General features: G+C 40.8%; 1 protein-coding gene across 3 annotated transcripts in view; it reads left to right on the top strand.

Moving 5' to 3' along the window:
- Positions 1-18,666, top strand: part of GRM8 (glutamate metabotropic receptor 8) — a 570,128-nt gene that overhangs the window by 450,226 nt on the left and 101,236 nt on the right. For all 3 annotated transcript variants that reach the window (XM_019543461.1, XM_019543459.1, XM_019543460.1), the window contains exon 8: positions 10,926-11,062. In XM_019543461.1, the coding sequence (XP_019399006.1) occupies positions 10,926-11,062 (137 nt within the window). The remainder of the gene's footprint in view (positions 1-10,925; positions 11,063-18,666) is intronic.

Genomic DNA, 18,666 nt, shown 5'->3' with positions numbered 1-18,666 from the left:
GGGTGATGCATGGCTGGATGTGGAGTGGGGATGGGGGTGGCACTGTGGCCAAATGCAGAGCAGCAGCAGCCACTGTGTGCAGACTTCCCCCACCTCCTGCATCCAGCTGGGTGGGCAGCACCTGCGCGGCAGTGAGGGATGGTGCATGGTGGCACTCTGTCCCTGCCCACCCATGTGTACCCTGTCAGGCCTTTTCAGGTACCACCAGGGGTACACATACCCTTGCTCTGCAGGAGGAAAGTGCATGCTCCTAGTTTTAGGTCTGACTTACCAGCTAGTCCAGTGGGGAATGAAGCCATGACTGTTTTGAAGCCAGTACCATTCAGAGCACCAATATTTTCCTTTTGTGAACAAGAAAAAAAAATAAGTGTGCTTGTGTCTGTGTCTTCATCAGGAATGTAAGGGACAGGGGATTTGTAAGTAAAGCAAGTGCTAGAAACAGTAGACATGAGAAAAAATATACTTAACTCCAAAGAGTTAGGATTAGAATCCTTGGCTACGGACAGACTTTACACATAAACTGGTTTAAGTGATCAGAAACTGGTGTAAAGCTGTAAGTGATTAGAGTGGTTTAAAGAACAGAAGCTGGTTAAAGAACAGAAGTTCAGTACACATAAACCAATTTGAAAATGGCTGAAACCAGTTTGAGATAAACCTAGTTGAATGTAGTATCAGACTTAATTGATTTGGACCAAACTGGTTTATGCAGTGTCTGTACTAGACCCCTTCTTGGTTGAAGTTAAATCAATGTCCCCCAGCATCCTGGCACGCTCTCTGGGCTGGGCGGGGCGGGGCTCTCTGCTCCAGAGAGCTGGGCTGGGCCCTCCCCTCTGCTCCCTGGCTGCAGCTCTGGCAGAGACTACACATACAGCAAGGTCTGCCTGGCTTCCTCCTGCTCCCTCCCTCTCCCTCACTACCTCCTCCTGAAACAGGGATTCCATCCTCCCTTCTACCTTACACAGATACCACATGCTGGCTACGGACAAAGGCACACAGGACTGTGTTAATTTAGGGCTTTTTGGAGCTAATCAACAGGAAGCTGGTAATGTCCTTCCTTGGAAAAAGTTGTTTAAGAAAAGCTTGAACTAATGGAGAGATGCTTTTGTTTTCTTAATGATAAACATTGAGTTAGGGGTAATAAATGCTGTTATCAACTCCCTGCTGGGCTGCTCTGTAGGGAAGAGGGGGAACCCCTCTCTAATCAGAGCATCCTGCTGGGGCCTGGCCAAGCTCCCACTCAGTTTAGCACTATGGAAGAGAAGGGAGGGCTACTCTAGTGGCCTCCCCACCCCTCCAACTTCTAGAATGAACTACTGCAGGCATGTGCCTGAATTTCTTCAGTCCAGAGGGGATGCAAAAGGGAAGTCCATCCCAACCCATAGGAAGGGTGGTAAAAGGGCTCAGCAACCCCCTTGGCTCAACAGGGAATTAATGGACCTTCTACATCTAAAAAGAAAGGCTTATAAAGGATGGAAAACAGGATACACCACTACAGAGGAGTATTCTGCGCTGGTCCCCACCTGTAGGGAGCAAACTAGGAAAGCCAAGGCTGCAACCAAAATCAAACTGGCTACATGAATCAAGGACAACAAAAAGTCCTTCTTCAGATACGCGGGGAGTCAGAAGAAAATCAAGGGTAACATTGAATCCCTGCTAAACCAATTGTGGCAGCTGACTACAAACATCCAGTAAAAAGCCAATCTGCTTAATGATTACTTTGCATCAGTTTTTTGACACCCAGGAAAAAGCCAATCTGCTTAATGATTACTTTGCATCAGTTTTTTACTAGCCCAAAGGGACCACCCTACCTAACATGACACAGGATGACCAGGGTGAGGGTGAATATATGCCCACCATTGGTATAGATCTTGTGAGGGAGCACCTTGAGAGGCTGGACACCCACAAATTAGCTGCTTCAGATAGATTGCACCCAAGAGTTCTAAAGGAACTGGCAGGCATTGTAGCATGACCATTGGCAAAGATATTTGAGAACTCGTGGCACTCAGGCAAAGTACCTGAAGATTGGAAGAGGGCCAGTGTGGTGCCTTTCTTCAAGAAAGGGAGGAAAGAAGATCCAGGAAACTACAGGTCAATCAGTTTGACCTCATTCCCTGGAAAGATCTTGGAAAAAATTATCAAAGAAACCATTCTCGATAGGCTAACAGAAGGCAACATTCTGATGGGTAGCCAGCATGGGTTTGTTGTGGGTAGGTCTTGCCTGACCAATCTCATTTCCTTCTGTGACCAGGTGATGTATCACCTGGACAAAGGGGAAAAGGTTTATATAATATATTTGGACTTTTAAAAAGCCTATGATTTGGTGTCCTCTTGGAAAAATTGGGCAACTGCAACACTAAAGTCTGATGGCTGGGGAACTGGCTCCAAGACCTAGAGAGTGGTAGCTGACAGAACCGAATCAACATGGCACTCAGTGACCTGTGGTGTTCATTCTTGGACCTGTACACTTTAATGTCTTTATAAACAATCTGGACTCTGGTGTCAGAAGCAGACTGGCTATGTTTGTTGGCAATACCAAACTTTGGGGAAGAGTATCCACACTTGAGGATAGGCTGGTGATCCAGGCCAACCTTGATAGGCTTGCAAGGTGAGCGGATGAAAACCTGATGGCATTCAATATGAAGAAATGCAAGATGCTCCGCCTCGGGGGAGGGGGGGAACCTCCCCCATACACATATCACACTCACAGGCTTGGCAATGCTACATTCACTAGCACCTTGACTGAAAAAGACTTGGGTGCCATGATTGACCACAAGATGGACATGAACCACCAATGCAATACCGCAGCCAACAAAGTGAGCAAAACTCTGGCTTGCATTTACCAGTGCATCTCAAGCAGGACTTAGGATGTCAGGCCACAGCTGGAGTACGCATTCTGGGCTGCACAATTTAGGAAGGATGTGGAGAAGCTTGAAAGAGTGCAGAGGACAGCCACCTGCATGATCGAAGGGCAAGAGAACAGGTCTTATGAAAAGAGGCTACGAGCCATGGGACTCTTCAGCCTGGAGAAGCACAGGCTCAGGGGTGACTTGGTGGCAGCCTATAGTTACGTAAAGGGTGTGCATCAGGATCTGGGGGAATGCCTGTTCACCAGAGCACCCCAAGGGATGACAAGGTCCAGCGGTCACAAGCTCCTGCAAGACCGTTTCAGGCTGGACATAAGGAAGAATTTCTTTTCTGTCTGAGCCCCCACAGCCTTGAATTGACTCCCCCCAGAGGTGGTGCAAGCACCTACTCTGGATACTTTTAAGAAACATTTGGATGCTTATCTTTCTGGGATCCTTTGACCCTAATTGACTTCCTGCTCTTTGGGTCGGGGGCTGGATCCAATGATCTTATGAGGTCCCTTCCAGCCCTAATGTCTATGAAATCTATCAAATCTATGTCTGTGCGGTTACAGACTGGTTTAGCCTAGCCAGGTAAGACTAACCTACAAAGATTGAATCAATTCAGGTTCAGGCTTTTTGAATGTTTGTCCCTAGCCCTTGTGTCTGTGGGTCTTAAAACACAGCATTTCACCAGGTATGTAAAGGAAATCACTTCTAGTTTGCTGTAGTACAGAGTCTTTATCTTCTCTGAGTCAGCCCCTGGGAAATATGTAAATAGGTATGAAAAGATCCACTCAGTATATTATATACTTTTTGCATCTTCCTAATTACCTATGGCCCAATTTCATGTAGTAAGATAGGAATGACCAGGATTTGGCTCACCATATAAGAGGATCTTTCAGTGTCTTTGGCTTAACATCAATAATTATAGAGAAATAATGTTATGAGAGACGTTTTCTTTTTAAATGAAGATTTTTATTACATGTAAGACAATAATTGTTTGCTATTTTAGAAACCATATTGTTCATTGTTTGAAAATGATCTACTGTAGGGGGATAGAGTAGATAATAGCTTAATTTATTACTAAGTCTTACATAACTGGAAACAGTGTACATGGTACTTCTTTCTGGGAGCCTAATGTTCACAAATTAGACTCCTTTAGTTCTGCTTAATTGTTGATAATTCTTTGGTATTTCTATCCCTTAACCAAGTATTAAATGTTTTAACAGATCCTCTCTTCTCTTTGTGTTGATTTCATTTAAACCTCCTATTTCATCTGTCTCATTGAAATGCATATCAGTGACAAATGGCTCCTCTTTAATTTTTAAGATACACCCTGCTCTTTGGGGAATTCTAAGTGCTGTAAGTTCAGATAAGAGCTCTTCCTTTTCTCCTTCACCAATCTCAATTTAATTCATAGACATTAGACATTTTCTTTGTTGTTTTCAAAAGTTAATTTAAAAGAAAAACTATAGAAAACCTTTAGCACTCAAGACAGATTATATAAATTAATGATAATGAAAGATGATCCTATAAACCACAGCAGGATTCCAAAATGGCTTAATGTGAAGAGAATTTTTGTTTTAAGCCATAATGCTCCCTGAAATTTTCTGTTTAGGCCAGTTTATACTGTATCTGTGCTTAAATGAAGAAATTCTTCTGTATAAACACCTGAAAAAACCCACAGCTTGTCACTTCATTGTCATGAGTGTAGGAAGGGATTGAAGTCTGATGAAGTAGCAGGGGAAGAACCATGCTAAATCTGCTACAGGAAGGTTAGAATTATCTGTAAGTGACACTGACACAATTTATCATCACAGTCATTTTTAGCATTTGCATCAAACCCCCAGAGCAGTAAATTAGTCATTAAAAGTGCTCCTGTAAGGAAAATGAGGACTGTTGATAGCATTTAGCAGCTTTTCTCTCTAAAACAAGCCAATTAAATTTAAAAAAGGCTGACCCCTGCAATATTTTTGGATCTTTTTTGACAGTGGTATAAGACTTTCCTATTTGGGCAGGCTTTTTGAAGTTGGGATAAGATTTGGGGTATTGTCTGGGGGAATGATTTATCATTTATTTAATCTGTTCTTATGACTTGCTTTTATTTTAAGCTGCTCTGAGCTTTTTTGAGGATGACATGGAAACCAACTCAATAAATACAAGCCTGTCTGTCAGAGTCAGCCATTATCTTTATGTGAGCATATGTTCTTTTATCTGCTCTCCTCCTTCTACAAATTATACCACGAATTTCTTAACTCTTGTAAAAATTATTACTATTAACTGATGATGTATTCCCAAATGTATATTTAAACATTATATACAGCTAATTAATGTAAGCTATTGTGTTTGTGGATCTGCCTGTTACATGTTTATTAAACTAGAGTAGATCCTCAAAAGTACATAGGTGTTGCAACACCTACTTGCTGTTCAGACTTCCCAGATAATGCACCCAAAGGGGGACAAACCTTAGCAAGGCATCCTAGGAGATTAGGTGAGCAGCAAGACACTTAAGTTGGCCAGGAACAAAATGCAGAGGAAAGGGGAAGGGGCTTAGGTGGGTACCTAAGAAGTTCACCTAGCTGAATACACTCCTTCCTTTTCTTAGGATCTTCAGCCATAAACTCTCTGCTGGAGCTGACCCTTAGCTTGGTTTTCTTGTTTTAAGAAACTAGAGAGACACAATCAGACAGATGTCTTAGACTAATCAGCAGTATAATGGGTAGGAATGTGGGAGGCATTGATTCAAATGAGCCCTGTCTAATCTAGAACAAAGATCGGAATTTACACATCCCACCTGAATTCCCTAACCAAGCATACTATTGGATATTCAGGAATGGGTCTATCTATCTTTCCTGTTAGAGTTGCTTCATTTATATAAATCATTTTTAAAAATTGGGTCATAAAAGCCAGAGTCTGACTTTATAGCCCAGTAGTTACAGCAGTCGTATGCAACATGAGTCCAAGTCTAACAAATTCATAGATGCTAGATGCTAGGGTCGGAAGGGACCTCAATAGATCATCGAGTCCGACCCCCAAATATTTATTTGTTTATCCAAAGTAGAACAATGACCTGGAAAATGGGATGGAGTGTACCTGCAGCAGGTTGGCAGATGACACCAAACTGGGGGGGAGTAGTAGATATGCTGGAGAAGAGCTAAGATACAGAGAGACCTAGAGAAATTAGAGGATTGGACCAAAAGAAATCTTATAAGGTTCAAAGTCCCACACTTAGGAGGGAATGCTCCCATGCAAAGTACAGGCTGGGGACTGACTAGCTAAGCTGTAGTTCTGTATAAAAGGACCTGGGGGTTACAGTGGACAGTAAACTGAATATGAGCCAACAGCGTGCCCTTGTTGTGAAGACATCTAATGGCATACTGGGTTGCATTAGTGGGGCATTGCCAGCAGATCGAAGGAGGTGACTATTCCCCTCTAACTGGCACTGGTAAGGCCATGCCTGGAGTACTGTGTCCAGTTTTGGACCCCCTACTACAGAAGGGATGTGGACAAATTGGAGAGAGTCCCGTGAAGGGCAAGGAAAATGGTTAGGGGCTGGAGCATATGACTGGGTTTATTTAGTCTGAAGTAGAGAAGACTGAAAGGGGATTTAATAGCAGCCTTCAAACACTTGAAGGGTGATTCAAAAGAGGCTGGAGCTAGGCTATTCTCAGTGGTGGCAGATGACAGAACAAGGAGCAATGGTCTCAAATTACAGCAAGGGAAGTTTAGGTTTAATATTAGGAAAAGCTTTCTGACTAGGAGGGTAGTAAAGTACTGGAACAGGCTACCCAGAGACGTTGTGGAATCTCCATGCTTGGAGGTTTTTAAGGGCTGGATAAACAAAACTTTGGCTGGGATAATATAGTTGGGGATAGCCCTGCTTTGAGCATGGGCTTGGACTAGGCACAAGGGTTTTCAACCTTTGGTGATGACCTCCTGAGGTCCCTTCCAACCCTAATTTTCTGTGATTCTATGAACCCCAAAAGGAAATATTGACAGGGATCCACCATCTGCTATCTACCAATAGTATGGCAGTTAGGAAATTCACCAAGAATATGTTTGACAGTCTCAATTCTGTGCTTAAAATAAGGTGGCACAGAGGTATGAACTCTGGTATTCAACATCCCAGGTGAATCCTAACCACTGTGGCCATGTTTACAAAGTAATCTTACCATGTCTTGGGTGTCTCTGTCAAGCATATTACACTACCTCATACAGGCTACTTCCTAGCATGAAAGCAACATGTCAGATTAGCTAATTAGCACTGCTGAATGACAGTGCCAGTTAGCCCACCTCCATACTAAAATAGCTACTCTGCAGTATTTCATGAAACCCTGGCTACACAGCTTCTACAGAAACAGGATGGCCATACTAAAGGAATTACTTCTATGCATGAAAAGTTTAACAAGTAGGCATGGCCTGGGATACCCATGCCAGTCATGACTGTCCTCTGCTCGTATTGTATTCAGAGTACATATATCTGATTGTGCCCCACTGGCAAAACAAGTGGGGCTCGGTGTGAAAATCTGAGTCTGAAGGATTTCATGCCTTAAGCTTGAGCTAGGGCTCCAAGCAATTTATGAGATGTGGGGTGGTGGCAGTGCTAGTACAGCTGCGCACATGCCTGTTGGAAGAAGCTCAGTTAACAATGGGGTTAGCCAGCTGCTGAAAAGCAGTTTTGAGTGTCATTGGTACCTCAGTGGTAGATTTATATGCCAAAATACCTTCTAAGGTGGATCTGGACATTTAATATCTAAATATTCCATCCTAAAACATTATTTACTGTAAAACTCTCCTTGGTCAGTAGTGTATTGCATTTAAAATAAATACTTCTATTTACCTCTATTTTCACCTGTTTCATGTATTGAAACCATGCATACATTTTATTTATTTATATTTAAAAATAACAGTTCTGACTTGCATAAACTTTTTAAACTGAGCTGAGTTTTCAAGAGTTCAAAAATTGGTCATAAGTTCATTACTTCAGTACTTAGCTAATATGCTAGTTCAGCAGTTGTCAACTGGGGCATACCCCTGGGGGTACTTGGAAAGGTCTGAGGGGGTACACATGGGCGAGGATGGAGCACTGCCATGCACTGTCCCCATGCTGCTGTGCAGGTGCTGGCCACCCACCGGGATGCAGGGGATGGGGGAAACTCACACATAGTGGCTGCCACTACTCTGGGTCTGGCTGTGCCCTCTCCTCTTCCCTTCCCCCTTCTAGCTGGGGGTACACAGGGGTACAATGATTCAAAAAGTTTGAAAACCCCTGTTCTAGTTTATCAAGAAAAGTCTTTAATACTGCTGGAAGAAAACAAGAGGAATGGGAGAATTTTTAGTTCTACATTATTTCTTTATACATATGATAAAAGATAATTTTTTAGGCTTCATAAAATGAAGCATCTCCTTTTGTATTGGAATTATCTGGATAATATGCATTGTCTTCAGTTGGATGGAATCAGAACTACTCAGCAGTACTCAGAGCTAGAGAAGATCCTTCTTTTCATCAGATTGGGGGAAGTGCTGTATTTTGGGGCAGGATCTCCCATGTGTATGCAATGCTTTGAAGGCATATATATGCAGCAGATAACTGCTTCAAAGTTGCTAGGAGGCCAGAGGACCTTTAAGGGATCCATAGCCATTCACAGGAGTGACATTATAAGGCTGTCTGGAAACTGACAGTTAACAGAGATTCATTAGGGATGGGCAAAACTCAGGAGGTCAGTCCAGATGCACATATATCTTTGTCCTTCTTTGGAACTTTTGTCATGAAAACCCAGCAGTCAAGTTTCTTACACCTTATTAAGGGAGCCCAAATCTTTTCTTGTTGGCATGTGATAGAAGACTTGGTATACCTATGTAAATTATTTTCCCATCATCGTTGGTTAAGTTTTGGTCCTATCATCTTTTGGTTCTTCTAAAGAGAGAGCAGCTTGGTAGCAGTCTCACTATGATGTGATGCTGGGCTGCAATTTTGTGGACTCTGCAAATCACAGGAGAAAGTCCTCCCCAACCTTTGCAGCTACAAAAGAGGGAAGGTAGCTTTAAAATAGGCCTAAAGATCTTGCAAATGGAAGTTTTCTTAGGAGGTTGCATTCATTATGGAAATACAGACTTTCCACTTGTATTTTGGTACCAGAACAGGTAAAGAAAGCAATTACCAAATAAACAAAATTAAAAAATGAATTAATAAACAAAGTAAGGCTTTTTCACAAGTACACTCTTGGTCCTGGAGTAGACAACAGCTGGTCTCACAAGACACTCAGACACAAACAAGCCTTATGATTACATGGAGATCCCCAGATCTCCATGAGCGGACCAGGGCAGGAACGAGGACAGCAGAAGGCCACAAAAATGGAGGTTATCCCCCCCTGAAAATACCAAATGTCTGTGCCTATTCTCGCATCACAAATCAAATCACAAGGTCCTCACCACACGCAAGTCTTTCGCCACACGATCCTTTTATAGTTCCTCATACATCATGCCACTCAGTGTCATCCAATCAGATCAGCTTTGCCACTTGTCACTCATATAAATTGGTTACAATCTTGCTGTCAGTCAAAGTGACAGATTGCATTTACCTCAGGATTTCCCACCAACTTTACTGCACATGCTCTCGTGGTTAAAAGGTCATTTTCTTTCAGAGGCTTCTGAGCTGGTTCAAGTTGTACATGCTCCCTGGACTGCTATTACCATACAATTGCCAGATTAAATTTCTCACACTATGAACATATTTGAACTTCTGCAGAAATTTAGTTTGAAAGATCAGTAAAGATTCACAACTTTTTTTTTAGTTTATGCAAAACAGATCTCACATTCCTAGACCATAATTTTCTAGACCATGTACTATCAGGCAGCTGGAGTGTATTAGAAATGTGGTAAAGGTGGTGACAGATTGTGCAATATAATTCATTGCAGTATAACCACACAGAATTTAAAATACGGAAAGGCCTAGTTTTTTTGTTGCTCTTCAAAGACTTTGTTAGAAGCCTGCTGATAAATTATCATAATGTGATCTTGAAATTAGTGAAATAAGAACAAATTTGTGCAGTTTGAACTGATTTTTGGAGGTCTCCAGTATGAACTTTACAGTACTGTTGTGAGATTTTCACAAAACAAAACCAGTACAGTTCATATCAGTGTCCACCAAAATGCAGTTCTACATTTGGAGCACCTCCAGTTTCCTCCTCGGATTTAGGTATCAAACTACAACATTATTCAGTCTGGGCCCATGAGTCTTTCAACATATATATCCTATAAATGCAGTTACCTACATTCATAGGCACTGCATCCCTAATGGATTTCCCTTCCCACACCTATACTATGTTTGGTTTTGTATTCTTTTACACAGTGGAGGTACTGGACATTTTCCATCACTTCAGTATATCTTTCTTGCCCATCATGACCACCAAAATACCTGATTTATACTGATTTATACTGATTTAATTCCATTGACTTCATAAAGGTTTCATTAACCAATGCTATATGGCAAGGGTCCCAAAGGGATTTTCTGCCAGCTGAGAACCACCAGAACTCAGCAACATGCCAGCCAAAAGCCTTTGCCTTTCTCAGAGTATCTCATTTGCCAGGAAGTGAAGTTTATGGCTATGCTAAGTTCCCTTCCCATGAGAAGGGATTCTCAGCCAAGCAGACTCAGAGAGATGCTGGTATGTACTGCACTGCATTGTATTAAAGAACTTAGGTGAAATCTTCCCCAGAGGAAATCTTGACTCCTTGGCATTTTTTCCATTAACTTTAGCAGAGGCAAAGTTTACATCATAGTTCCCTAATATAACATCAGTGAGGAAAACTTTGCTGATCATTTGTTTTTGTAATTTGGCTTGGTTAGTTGGTAAAACAGACAGTTTAATCTATGATACCAATAATATTGTATATTGTCTTTTAAAGTTGTTAGATTTATTATAATATGACAACATTCCATAAAAAAAACCTTGCTTGGTGTGATTAAAATCCATTGTCTCCTTAAAAAAAAAAACACATGAGAAACTCCCCCAGATATCTTTACAAAACTGTTTGTGCATGGACTGTATTTCAATTGTTTTACAACTTTGTTTATAGGGAGTGCTGGGACACCTGTTATTTTCAATGAAAATGGAGATGCTCCTGGACGCTATGATATTTTTCAATATCAAATCATCAACAAAAGTGCAGAATACAAAGTGATTGGTCAGTGGGCTAATCAACTTCATCTAAATGTAAGTAGCTGGTTTTCACATTGTTGTTACTGAAATGTATTTGAGCTTCTATTTAACATTACATAAAAAGTAAGTTATTCTTTATGATTGGCAGCAGTAAGTTTTTACCATCCTATCTTAAGCAAGAGAGCCACAAGAAGATTTGAATTTTAAGATTATTTTTCATAATATTCACTTCCATCTTGAAACAGTATTTCAACGTCTATTTTCTGTTCAGGAAGGGCAGGGGAATTTGCTGTGGATTCAAAATCATGGTTTTGAGCCTACCTCTGCTGAAGGCTGATCCCAGCTTCCCAGCAGTTGATGAAGTTAATGTTAATGACATTTGACCTTCCTGGTAAGGTTAGAAAATTTTATACTTAATAAATAGGCTCTTATGCGAAAGCATTGGTATATGCATCATTAGGTCTTCAAAATAAAATAGAAATAGGTGTAATTCCATTCAAGTTAAATGGAAGATTCAGCCCACCATCTTTTTTTGCTTTAGATCACCAATATGAAAATGAAATACAAGGATACACTATAGGAGTGTAAAAAGTGGGCAGTATTCACTTTGGATTAGGATTTGTCCTGATTTGGGGGACAGTAATTTGATTAACTAATTCAGATCACTGTTTCAATTTGATTCGGATTCGACCGAAGATTCGATTCTGATTTGGAGAAACAGCGATTTGGTGATAGACCCAGCTTTATATATTTATCTACATACCGTGAGGTACCAGGTACTGCTCATGAATGCTGAGATGGTGGGGCAGATGGAGCGTCCCACAGGAGCATGGGGGACCCCCCACATGCTCGGTGGCAGACCTGGAAGAGGATTGGAAGTACTTCTGGTCTGCCACCAAGCTTGTAGCAGACACCCCCTCCCACCTCCCCCAGCTCAGTGATCAGCCACAGGGGATCCCAGATGCCCTTCCAAACCCAGGAGGCACCAGTCACTGAGCCGGGGAGGCAGGGGGGCATCCCCCGCGTGCTCCACGGTGGACCCGGAAGTCGCCTGGAAGTGCTTCTGGTCCACTTCTGGGTCCACCACTAAGCACACTGGGAGCCTCACCCATGCTCCTGTGGGACGCTCTATCCGCCTCACCATCTCAGCATTCATGAGCCACCTGATATCTTGAGGTATGCAGCAAAAACATATAAAGCCATGTCTATGTCCGAATCATTGAATCTCTCTGAATCAAGTTGGAGACTTCCAATTTGATTGGGAGAGATTAATGGGTCTCCTGATTCGATTTGGATTCAGCTATTCAGCTGCCAAATCAGGCCGAATCTCCTCCGAATTGTATCAGCAACTGAAGCTTCGCACAGCGCTAACACACTGCTTCTGAAATGTTAAAATAAGAACTGCTGAATACGAAAAGAGAGAGGCTTTTTGTTCTGTCCCCTGGGAGAAAGAGAACAGTTCATAGTCATCCTCTTTATTGCAATCCTTTTAAAAATCCTCCCTCCCTCTCTTCTTCAGACCAACTCACTCCATCTTCAGAAAGTACCAGATGCATTTCTGGGGTTATGTACACCAATGAGAGGCTTCATCAGATTAGTGTTTGCTGAATGTTATCATTCAACCCTCAAAAAAGATTTCACACAATTCTGGTTTCCTATATAACAAGCTCAACATAATATCAGAAATCATGCTCTTAGTATTTACAAATGATTGTTCCTTGGAGAGTATTTTAAAATAATTATTGGTATGCTACAAAGAGTAATCCATACCATGGCTTCTCATTTCTTAAGGACAACTGTGATAAGCAACTTTACCATATTTACAAGACTTGCTTGGTAAGGTACCACCTGTTTATTTCTGGGACACAAAAGTATGCTACCAATATGAAGCCTTTTATAAGTAGTGCTATCATCTTCCAGTAGCCTTGTATGGAAGACTACATATTGGCTGAATTTACACAAGTAACAACTGTGCAGTCATTTAGTACTTGTATAAACAAATCATTAAAAACTTGTACAAGTACTAAATGACTGCTCAGTAACCAGAGTCAGCACCACCGAATGGCTTTTTCGTGATGCTGACTGTAGAGTAGCCCAAGACTACTGTACCATTGGAGTGTTGCATCACAGTTTCTGCCATGCAACACTACTGCATAGTAGTCATGGGCTACTGCTCAATCAGCATCTCGTGTAAACGTAGCCACTTTGTACTACGTTGTACTAATCAGCAGAGCAATATAAAGAAAATATAAGAGCTGAGTTGAGAGGGAAGTGCTGAGCAATCATTTCTGGAAAACGCAAAAACTATAAAATGAAATAAAACTTTTGCTCATGACTATTTTGGAATAGGTTCCAGAATGTTATATAATGCTAAAGTTTTGACAGCAGGCTAAATAGCTTAAATGAGGAAACATATATAACTATACCTTAAGTATTTAAATTATTCCCTTGGATTTCTTTTTAACTTTAACTTCATTCATATGTTTTCCCAGAAAAAATTATTAAAGCTTTCTTCAGTTTTCAGCTTTTCAGTCCTGTGGGTACTGTTGGTTCTTTTCTGTCTTATGTATGCATGGCATGTGCCAGTTATAAAGGTCTGTGAAATAGATGGCTAACCTGGCAACCACATCACAGTATTGAGACCACTATTATGACTGAGTTATATAGAAACACCTGTCACTACTACAATCTTCCCCTCCTATTTATCTCTCTACTAGTTTCTTCTCATTTGTGGCTTATTCTGACTGCTGTACCTTGCCTGATTCTTACATTGTGAACTCCCTGTTGATGAGATTGCTTTCTAAAATAATTTGTTTTCATAGTGTTTAATGCATTGGATACAAATCCTCACTTGGTCCATGGGCACTATAATACACAGGAAAAAAAAGTTTATGTGAGGATAGATTTAAGGTTTATTGCTGTATTCTATTATTTATTTAATACATCTGCAAGTAATATTTTATCCATTTGATTACCTTTTGTAACAATCCTACATTTTTATTACATTATACTAAATTTAATAGAACTGGATAACCTTTATTGGAGATTACTAGCACTGAGAATCATCACACTACAAACCATATTATGACTTTGATCCACAGTAGAACCTACAGGGAAGTCAATGAGTATATTAAGTATTGATCAAAGGCAATATATTGTTAAGATAAAAGACTTCTTCTTTACATTACTGAACTGTCAGGGACATCTGTTTTCATTCCAACACCCTTCCCACTCCTTCTCTCCTTTCCCTAGATAGTAGCTACTAGTTAAGAAAGATACATTACATGCCTTCATATTAAATGACTGATTTTTTACGAATGACTAGTATTAAGTAAGTGTCACCCATATATGCTCTTCCATATTGTCTACTGCAACTTTAACAGATATTTTAACTTCAGACTGAGTTGTTAATATTATATACGTATTCCATAAATCCCATAGCTGTGCTTTTTGAGTAGGCTATTACATTTCCTACAAGTAGTAAAAATTCCTAAAAGAACACGTGTATCAAGTGTGGTCCTTTTCTTTGGACAATTAGATAGCTTTTTAAGAATAATTTTTATTTATTGTAATTACTACAGTTAAGTTTAATGAAAGAGTCTAATGTTTCTGTATTTTATGCTATTGAAACAGACTTGAGGTGAGTAGAATGCAGGGGGCTAGTCTAAGGTTGGGGTTTTTTGGTCAAGTTTTGTCTATGGGATCTCGCTGTCATACATCCTGCAGCTCATCAGACATTCCTCTTTTCTAGTCCTGACTCTGAACTGGACCCTCCGGATTCCTCTGCTGGTGACTGGTTCTTCAGAAGTTTCTGCTGCCACCCCAGGGTTCTTGTGGTCAAACTGTCCCTCTATTGGTACAATACCAGCTTTCCCTTTAGGCAGAAAATGATGACTTTAGCTAGTTAAAGACTCCATATCTGGCTCCCTATGGGTCTCTGTCAGCAGACTTCACTGGCTTCAGAGTTCCTTCTAGTTATGATCCTGGATTCTCCCTGTAGTCCTCAGTAATATTCATTATTTCCTTCAGGCAGACTGACTTTCAGATTTTCTCTGCAACAGCTATACCTTGCAGATACAAGGACTTCATTATTATTTCTCAATAATGAACCAGTTCTCCCAACAAGAATGTGTACTTTAAACCTGACAATATAATATGGAAGCACAGTGGCTATCAAACAGTAGATAGAAATCATAATAAAAAAATTTGCTGGCTTCTAAATATAAACTTTAACAAAATAACAAAGAAAAGTTTGGTTTTGTTTACACATCTCACTTTTAGACATCTTTCACTTCCAGCACAGGGGTGTCAAACCAATCTTCCGTCTGGATTGTAAGGCTGCTTGGGCACATCTACATGAGATGCTACATCACTGTAGTGATGAGCTACAGTGACATAGTGTCAGTGGGCATGACTGCGACGCCACCGCTACTGCGAAGTAGCTCATTGCTACTACACAGTAGCTCATTGCTACTGCTCAGTAGGGTCAGAAACGACCTGTGTGGCACCAGGACTGTGCAATACCAGTGGTTACTGCACATTCAGTAGTTGCTAAAGCAAGTACTAAATTACTGTGCAGTAACAACTGTGTAGTCGGGCACATGCGTAGATGCTCCCTTTGGATCTCTATCTGGATGCAGCAAAGCTACAGGGGTTAGTGTAGCTGCCACTCATTCCTGCTGCCAATACACACTGTAAATGGGGCACCATGTCTTAGATTTTGGCAGTAGTATCCACCCCAAACTCATAGCCCCTCTACCAGCACCCCAGGCCACACAACACAACTCTGCAGGCCTTAAGTTTTACAATACTTCTTTAGTAGATATTTCTGAATGCAGATGGGTAAAGATATCAAATCATCCATCAAACGTGATTTTGAGGACACTGACATACATAACACTTAGAATGACTTATATGTGATTTAAACCTGATGTGGACAGATGTATAAGTCCGTTATACTGTTTTAAATATTCTTTCATTGGATCAAAAGTATACCTGGAATATCAAGTACTATTTTGAACCAGTTCACTGTGAACTGTTTCAGTGTTTGTAGACACATTATCTAGGTACAGACATTTCAAAAGCCAAGGCAAAATTGATACAAGTATGTGGTTTTCTGTAAGTGGTGTTGTTTATATTGGTAGTAAACAGAACATACATTCACCCTTGGGGGGGGGTTGTAAATCTTAGACTGGGTTCTGCCAATTTTAAACCAGTTTATGTGCCAAACTTCTATTCTGTTATGGGTATAGACCAGTTTATATTGGCCAGTCTGTACCTGGCCCTTTAAATAGCCCCTCAAGCTACTGAAGTTTATTTAACTCATGTTAAGAGAGAAGGGAAAGCAGAAAACATCACTAGCCATAGATCATTCTGCCCTGGGGATCTCCGATGAGCACTCTTCACCCCACCTGCCCACTTCAAGGCATGCTAGGCTGGATGCTCACTCCCACCTCCTAGTGTTGAAACCATAGCCCTTCACACAGTTATAAACCAGTTGCTAATCAATGATATTTTGGAATGGTTCAATTGTTATGTTTGTCTACACCCTCAGTTTAAGAATATTCAAGAAATATAAAGTGCTCCACCTGGGGATGAACAATCTCCTGAACACCTACAGGCTTGCCAATGCCAACCTGACCAGCACTGTGAATGGAAGGACCTGGGGGTAATAACAGACCACAGTATGAACAGGATCCAGTAGTGCAGCACTGTAGCCAGCAGGGCTAACAATACTCCGGCATGCATCAATCCATGCATCTCCAGCAAAACCAAAGAAGTGATTCTCCCACTCTACTGGGCATTGGTGAGACCGCAGCTGGAGTACTGTGTCCAGTACTGGATGCCACACTTCAACAAGGATGTGGTGAAGCTTAAGAGAGTCCAGAGAAGGGCCACCCATATGATCAGAGACTTGCATGGCAAGCCATACGAGGAAAGGCTGAGGGATCTGGGAGTCTTCAGCCTGAAAAAGAGAAGGATGAGAGGGGACTTGGTAGCAACTTACCACTACATCAGAGGTGTATATTAAGGGCTTGGTGAACAACTGTTCACCAGGACACCCTTGGGGAATACTAGGAGTAATGGTGACAAACTCCTGGAAGACCATTTCAGGCTCAACAACAGGAAAAACTACTTCATAGCTAGGGTGTCCAGACTGTGGAATAAGCTCCCTCCAGAGGTGGTGCAATCACCTACCCTGGAAATCTTCAAGAGGAGACTGGATGGTTACCTCTCTGGGGTTTCCTAACCCCAGTTGCCTTTCCTCCTTGGTGCAGGGGGCTCAGCCCAATGATCTTCCAAAGTCCCTTCGAATCTTACAGTCTATGAATCTATGAATCAGTTGTGCTAAGTACATAAATCTGGCAAGGTATGTTCACATCAGCATTAAAGTTTCTTTAGCCTCCAAAGCTGGCTTTCATAAAGGGGCTTTATGGTAACTAGGCACAACATGTTTTTTTTATTTTTTATTACTGTGATAAAAGAGAGAAGGAAATAAAACGTGGGCCTTGACAAAAAGTTAAATGCCTTTTTAAAATTTGTTTCATTATTACTAGTAGGAGGTGAGATATTTCACAACAAACATTGAAAGGCATAGACTTTACCCCATAAGGGATTTTCATAATGAATAAAAACACTTAAAGGAAAGAAATGCTATTTCCACATATGTTATGTTTTATTGATTTAGCATCAGCACTTTGCATACCAGGCCACATGTAATACTTCCCGGCAAATGTGTGGGTTTAGCAAATTTGAGCTTTCATCCATGTAATCTCCACAGGAGGAAAGCTGTTAGAAGCAAGCTTGAAGTCCCTGGCATTTATGAATTAGGAAATCTACTTCCTTTTATGATTAATAATGAATCTCCTTGTAGAACTTGGATTATTTACCAGTACATGTTGTAAGACAAGCGCTAGGTAGAAATGTCAACTGACAGCCTCTCTCAATTGTAGCAACTAGAAATAGCCCTGAAACAGAACATCCAATTCAGAGACATATGAATAAAATTTTTTCAGTTCAGTTCATGTAATCTCAAAACTCTTGCTTTGACCTGAAGTAAAATGTATCGTTTCTTTTTCTTTTTTTTTTTTTTACCTCTTTTATTATTCATTTTTAAAAAGTAGGTTAATTATGTAGAGTAAAACCCTGGTTTGAAAAAGAAAGTCAGAGTATTTAGTTTTAACAATAGTGAAATGAAAATACTTTGACTTACAAAAAAAAAAAACAACCCCCCCACAAAAAAAACCTTCCTCATCTTTCTCAGGTCAAAACTGATTATTGAATAAACTCAAATTTCAAACTTGATTCTGTCCTCTTAAATCTGCATTTTTGATCCTGTTTCCAAGTTATATAGGGGCTTTGCTTAGACACAAAATTTAAGTCTGCTAGTATCTGGTACTTGACTGAGACTATGAAAACCAAAGCAAAAACTTTGGTAGTGTTGTAGCCTTGAGGAAGGAAAACTAGATATTTATAATTGCAAGATTCTGTGAAGTCATGAGATTTATTAGATACAGGTCTTAACATTATATAGTTTCATAGTTTCTAGGGTTGGAAGGGACCCAAGCAGATCATCGAGTCCGACCCCCTGCCATGGCAGGAAAGAGTACTGGGGTCAAACGACCCCAGGAAGGTGTTCATCTAACCTCCTCTTAAAC

Source organism: Crocodylus porosus, unplaced genomic scaffold (assembly GCF_001723895.1).
Source record: "Crocodylus porosus isolate Cpor-Errol unplaced genomic scaffold, CroPor_comp1, whole genome shotgun sequence".
Lineage (NCBI taxonomy): Eukaryota > Metazoa > Chordata > Crocodylia > Crocodylidae > Crocodylus > Crocodylus porosus.
This window is presented reverse-complemented; position numbering and strand designations above follow the sequence as displayed.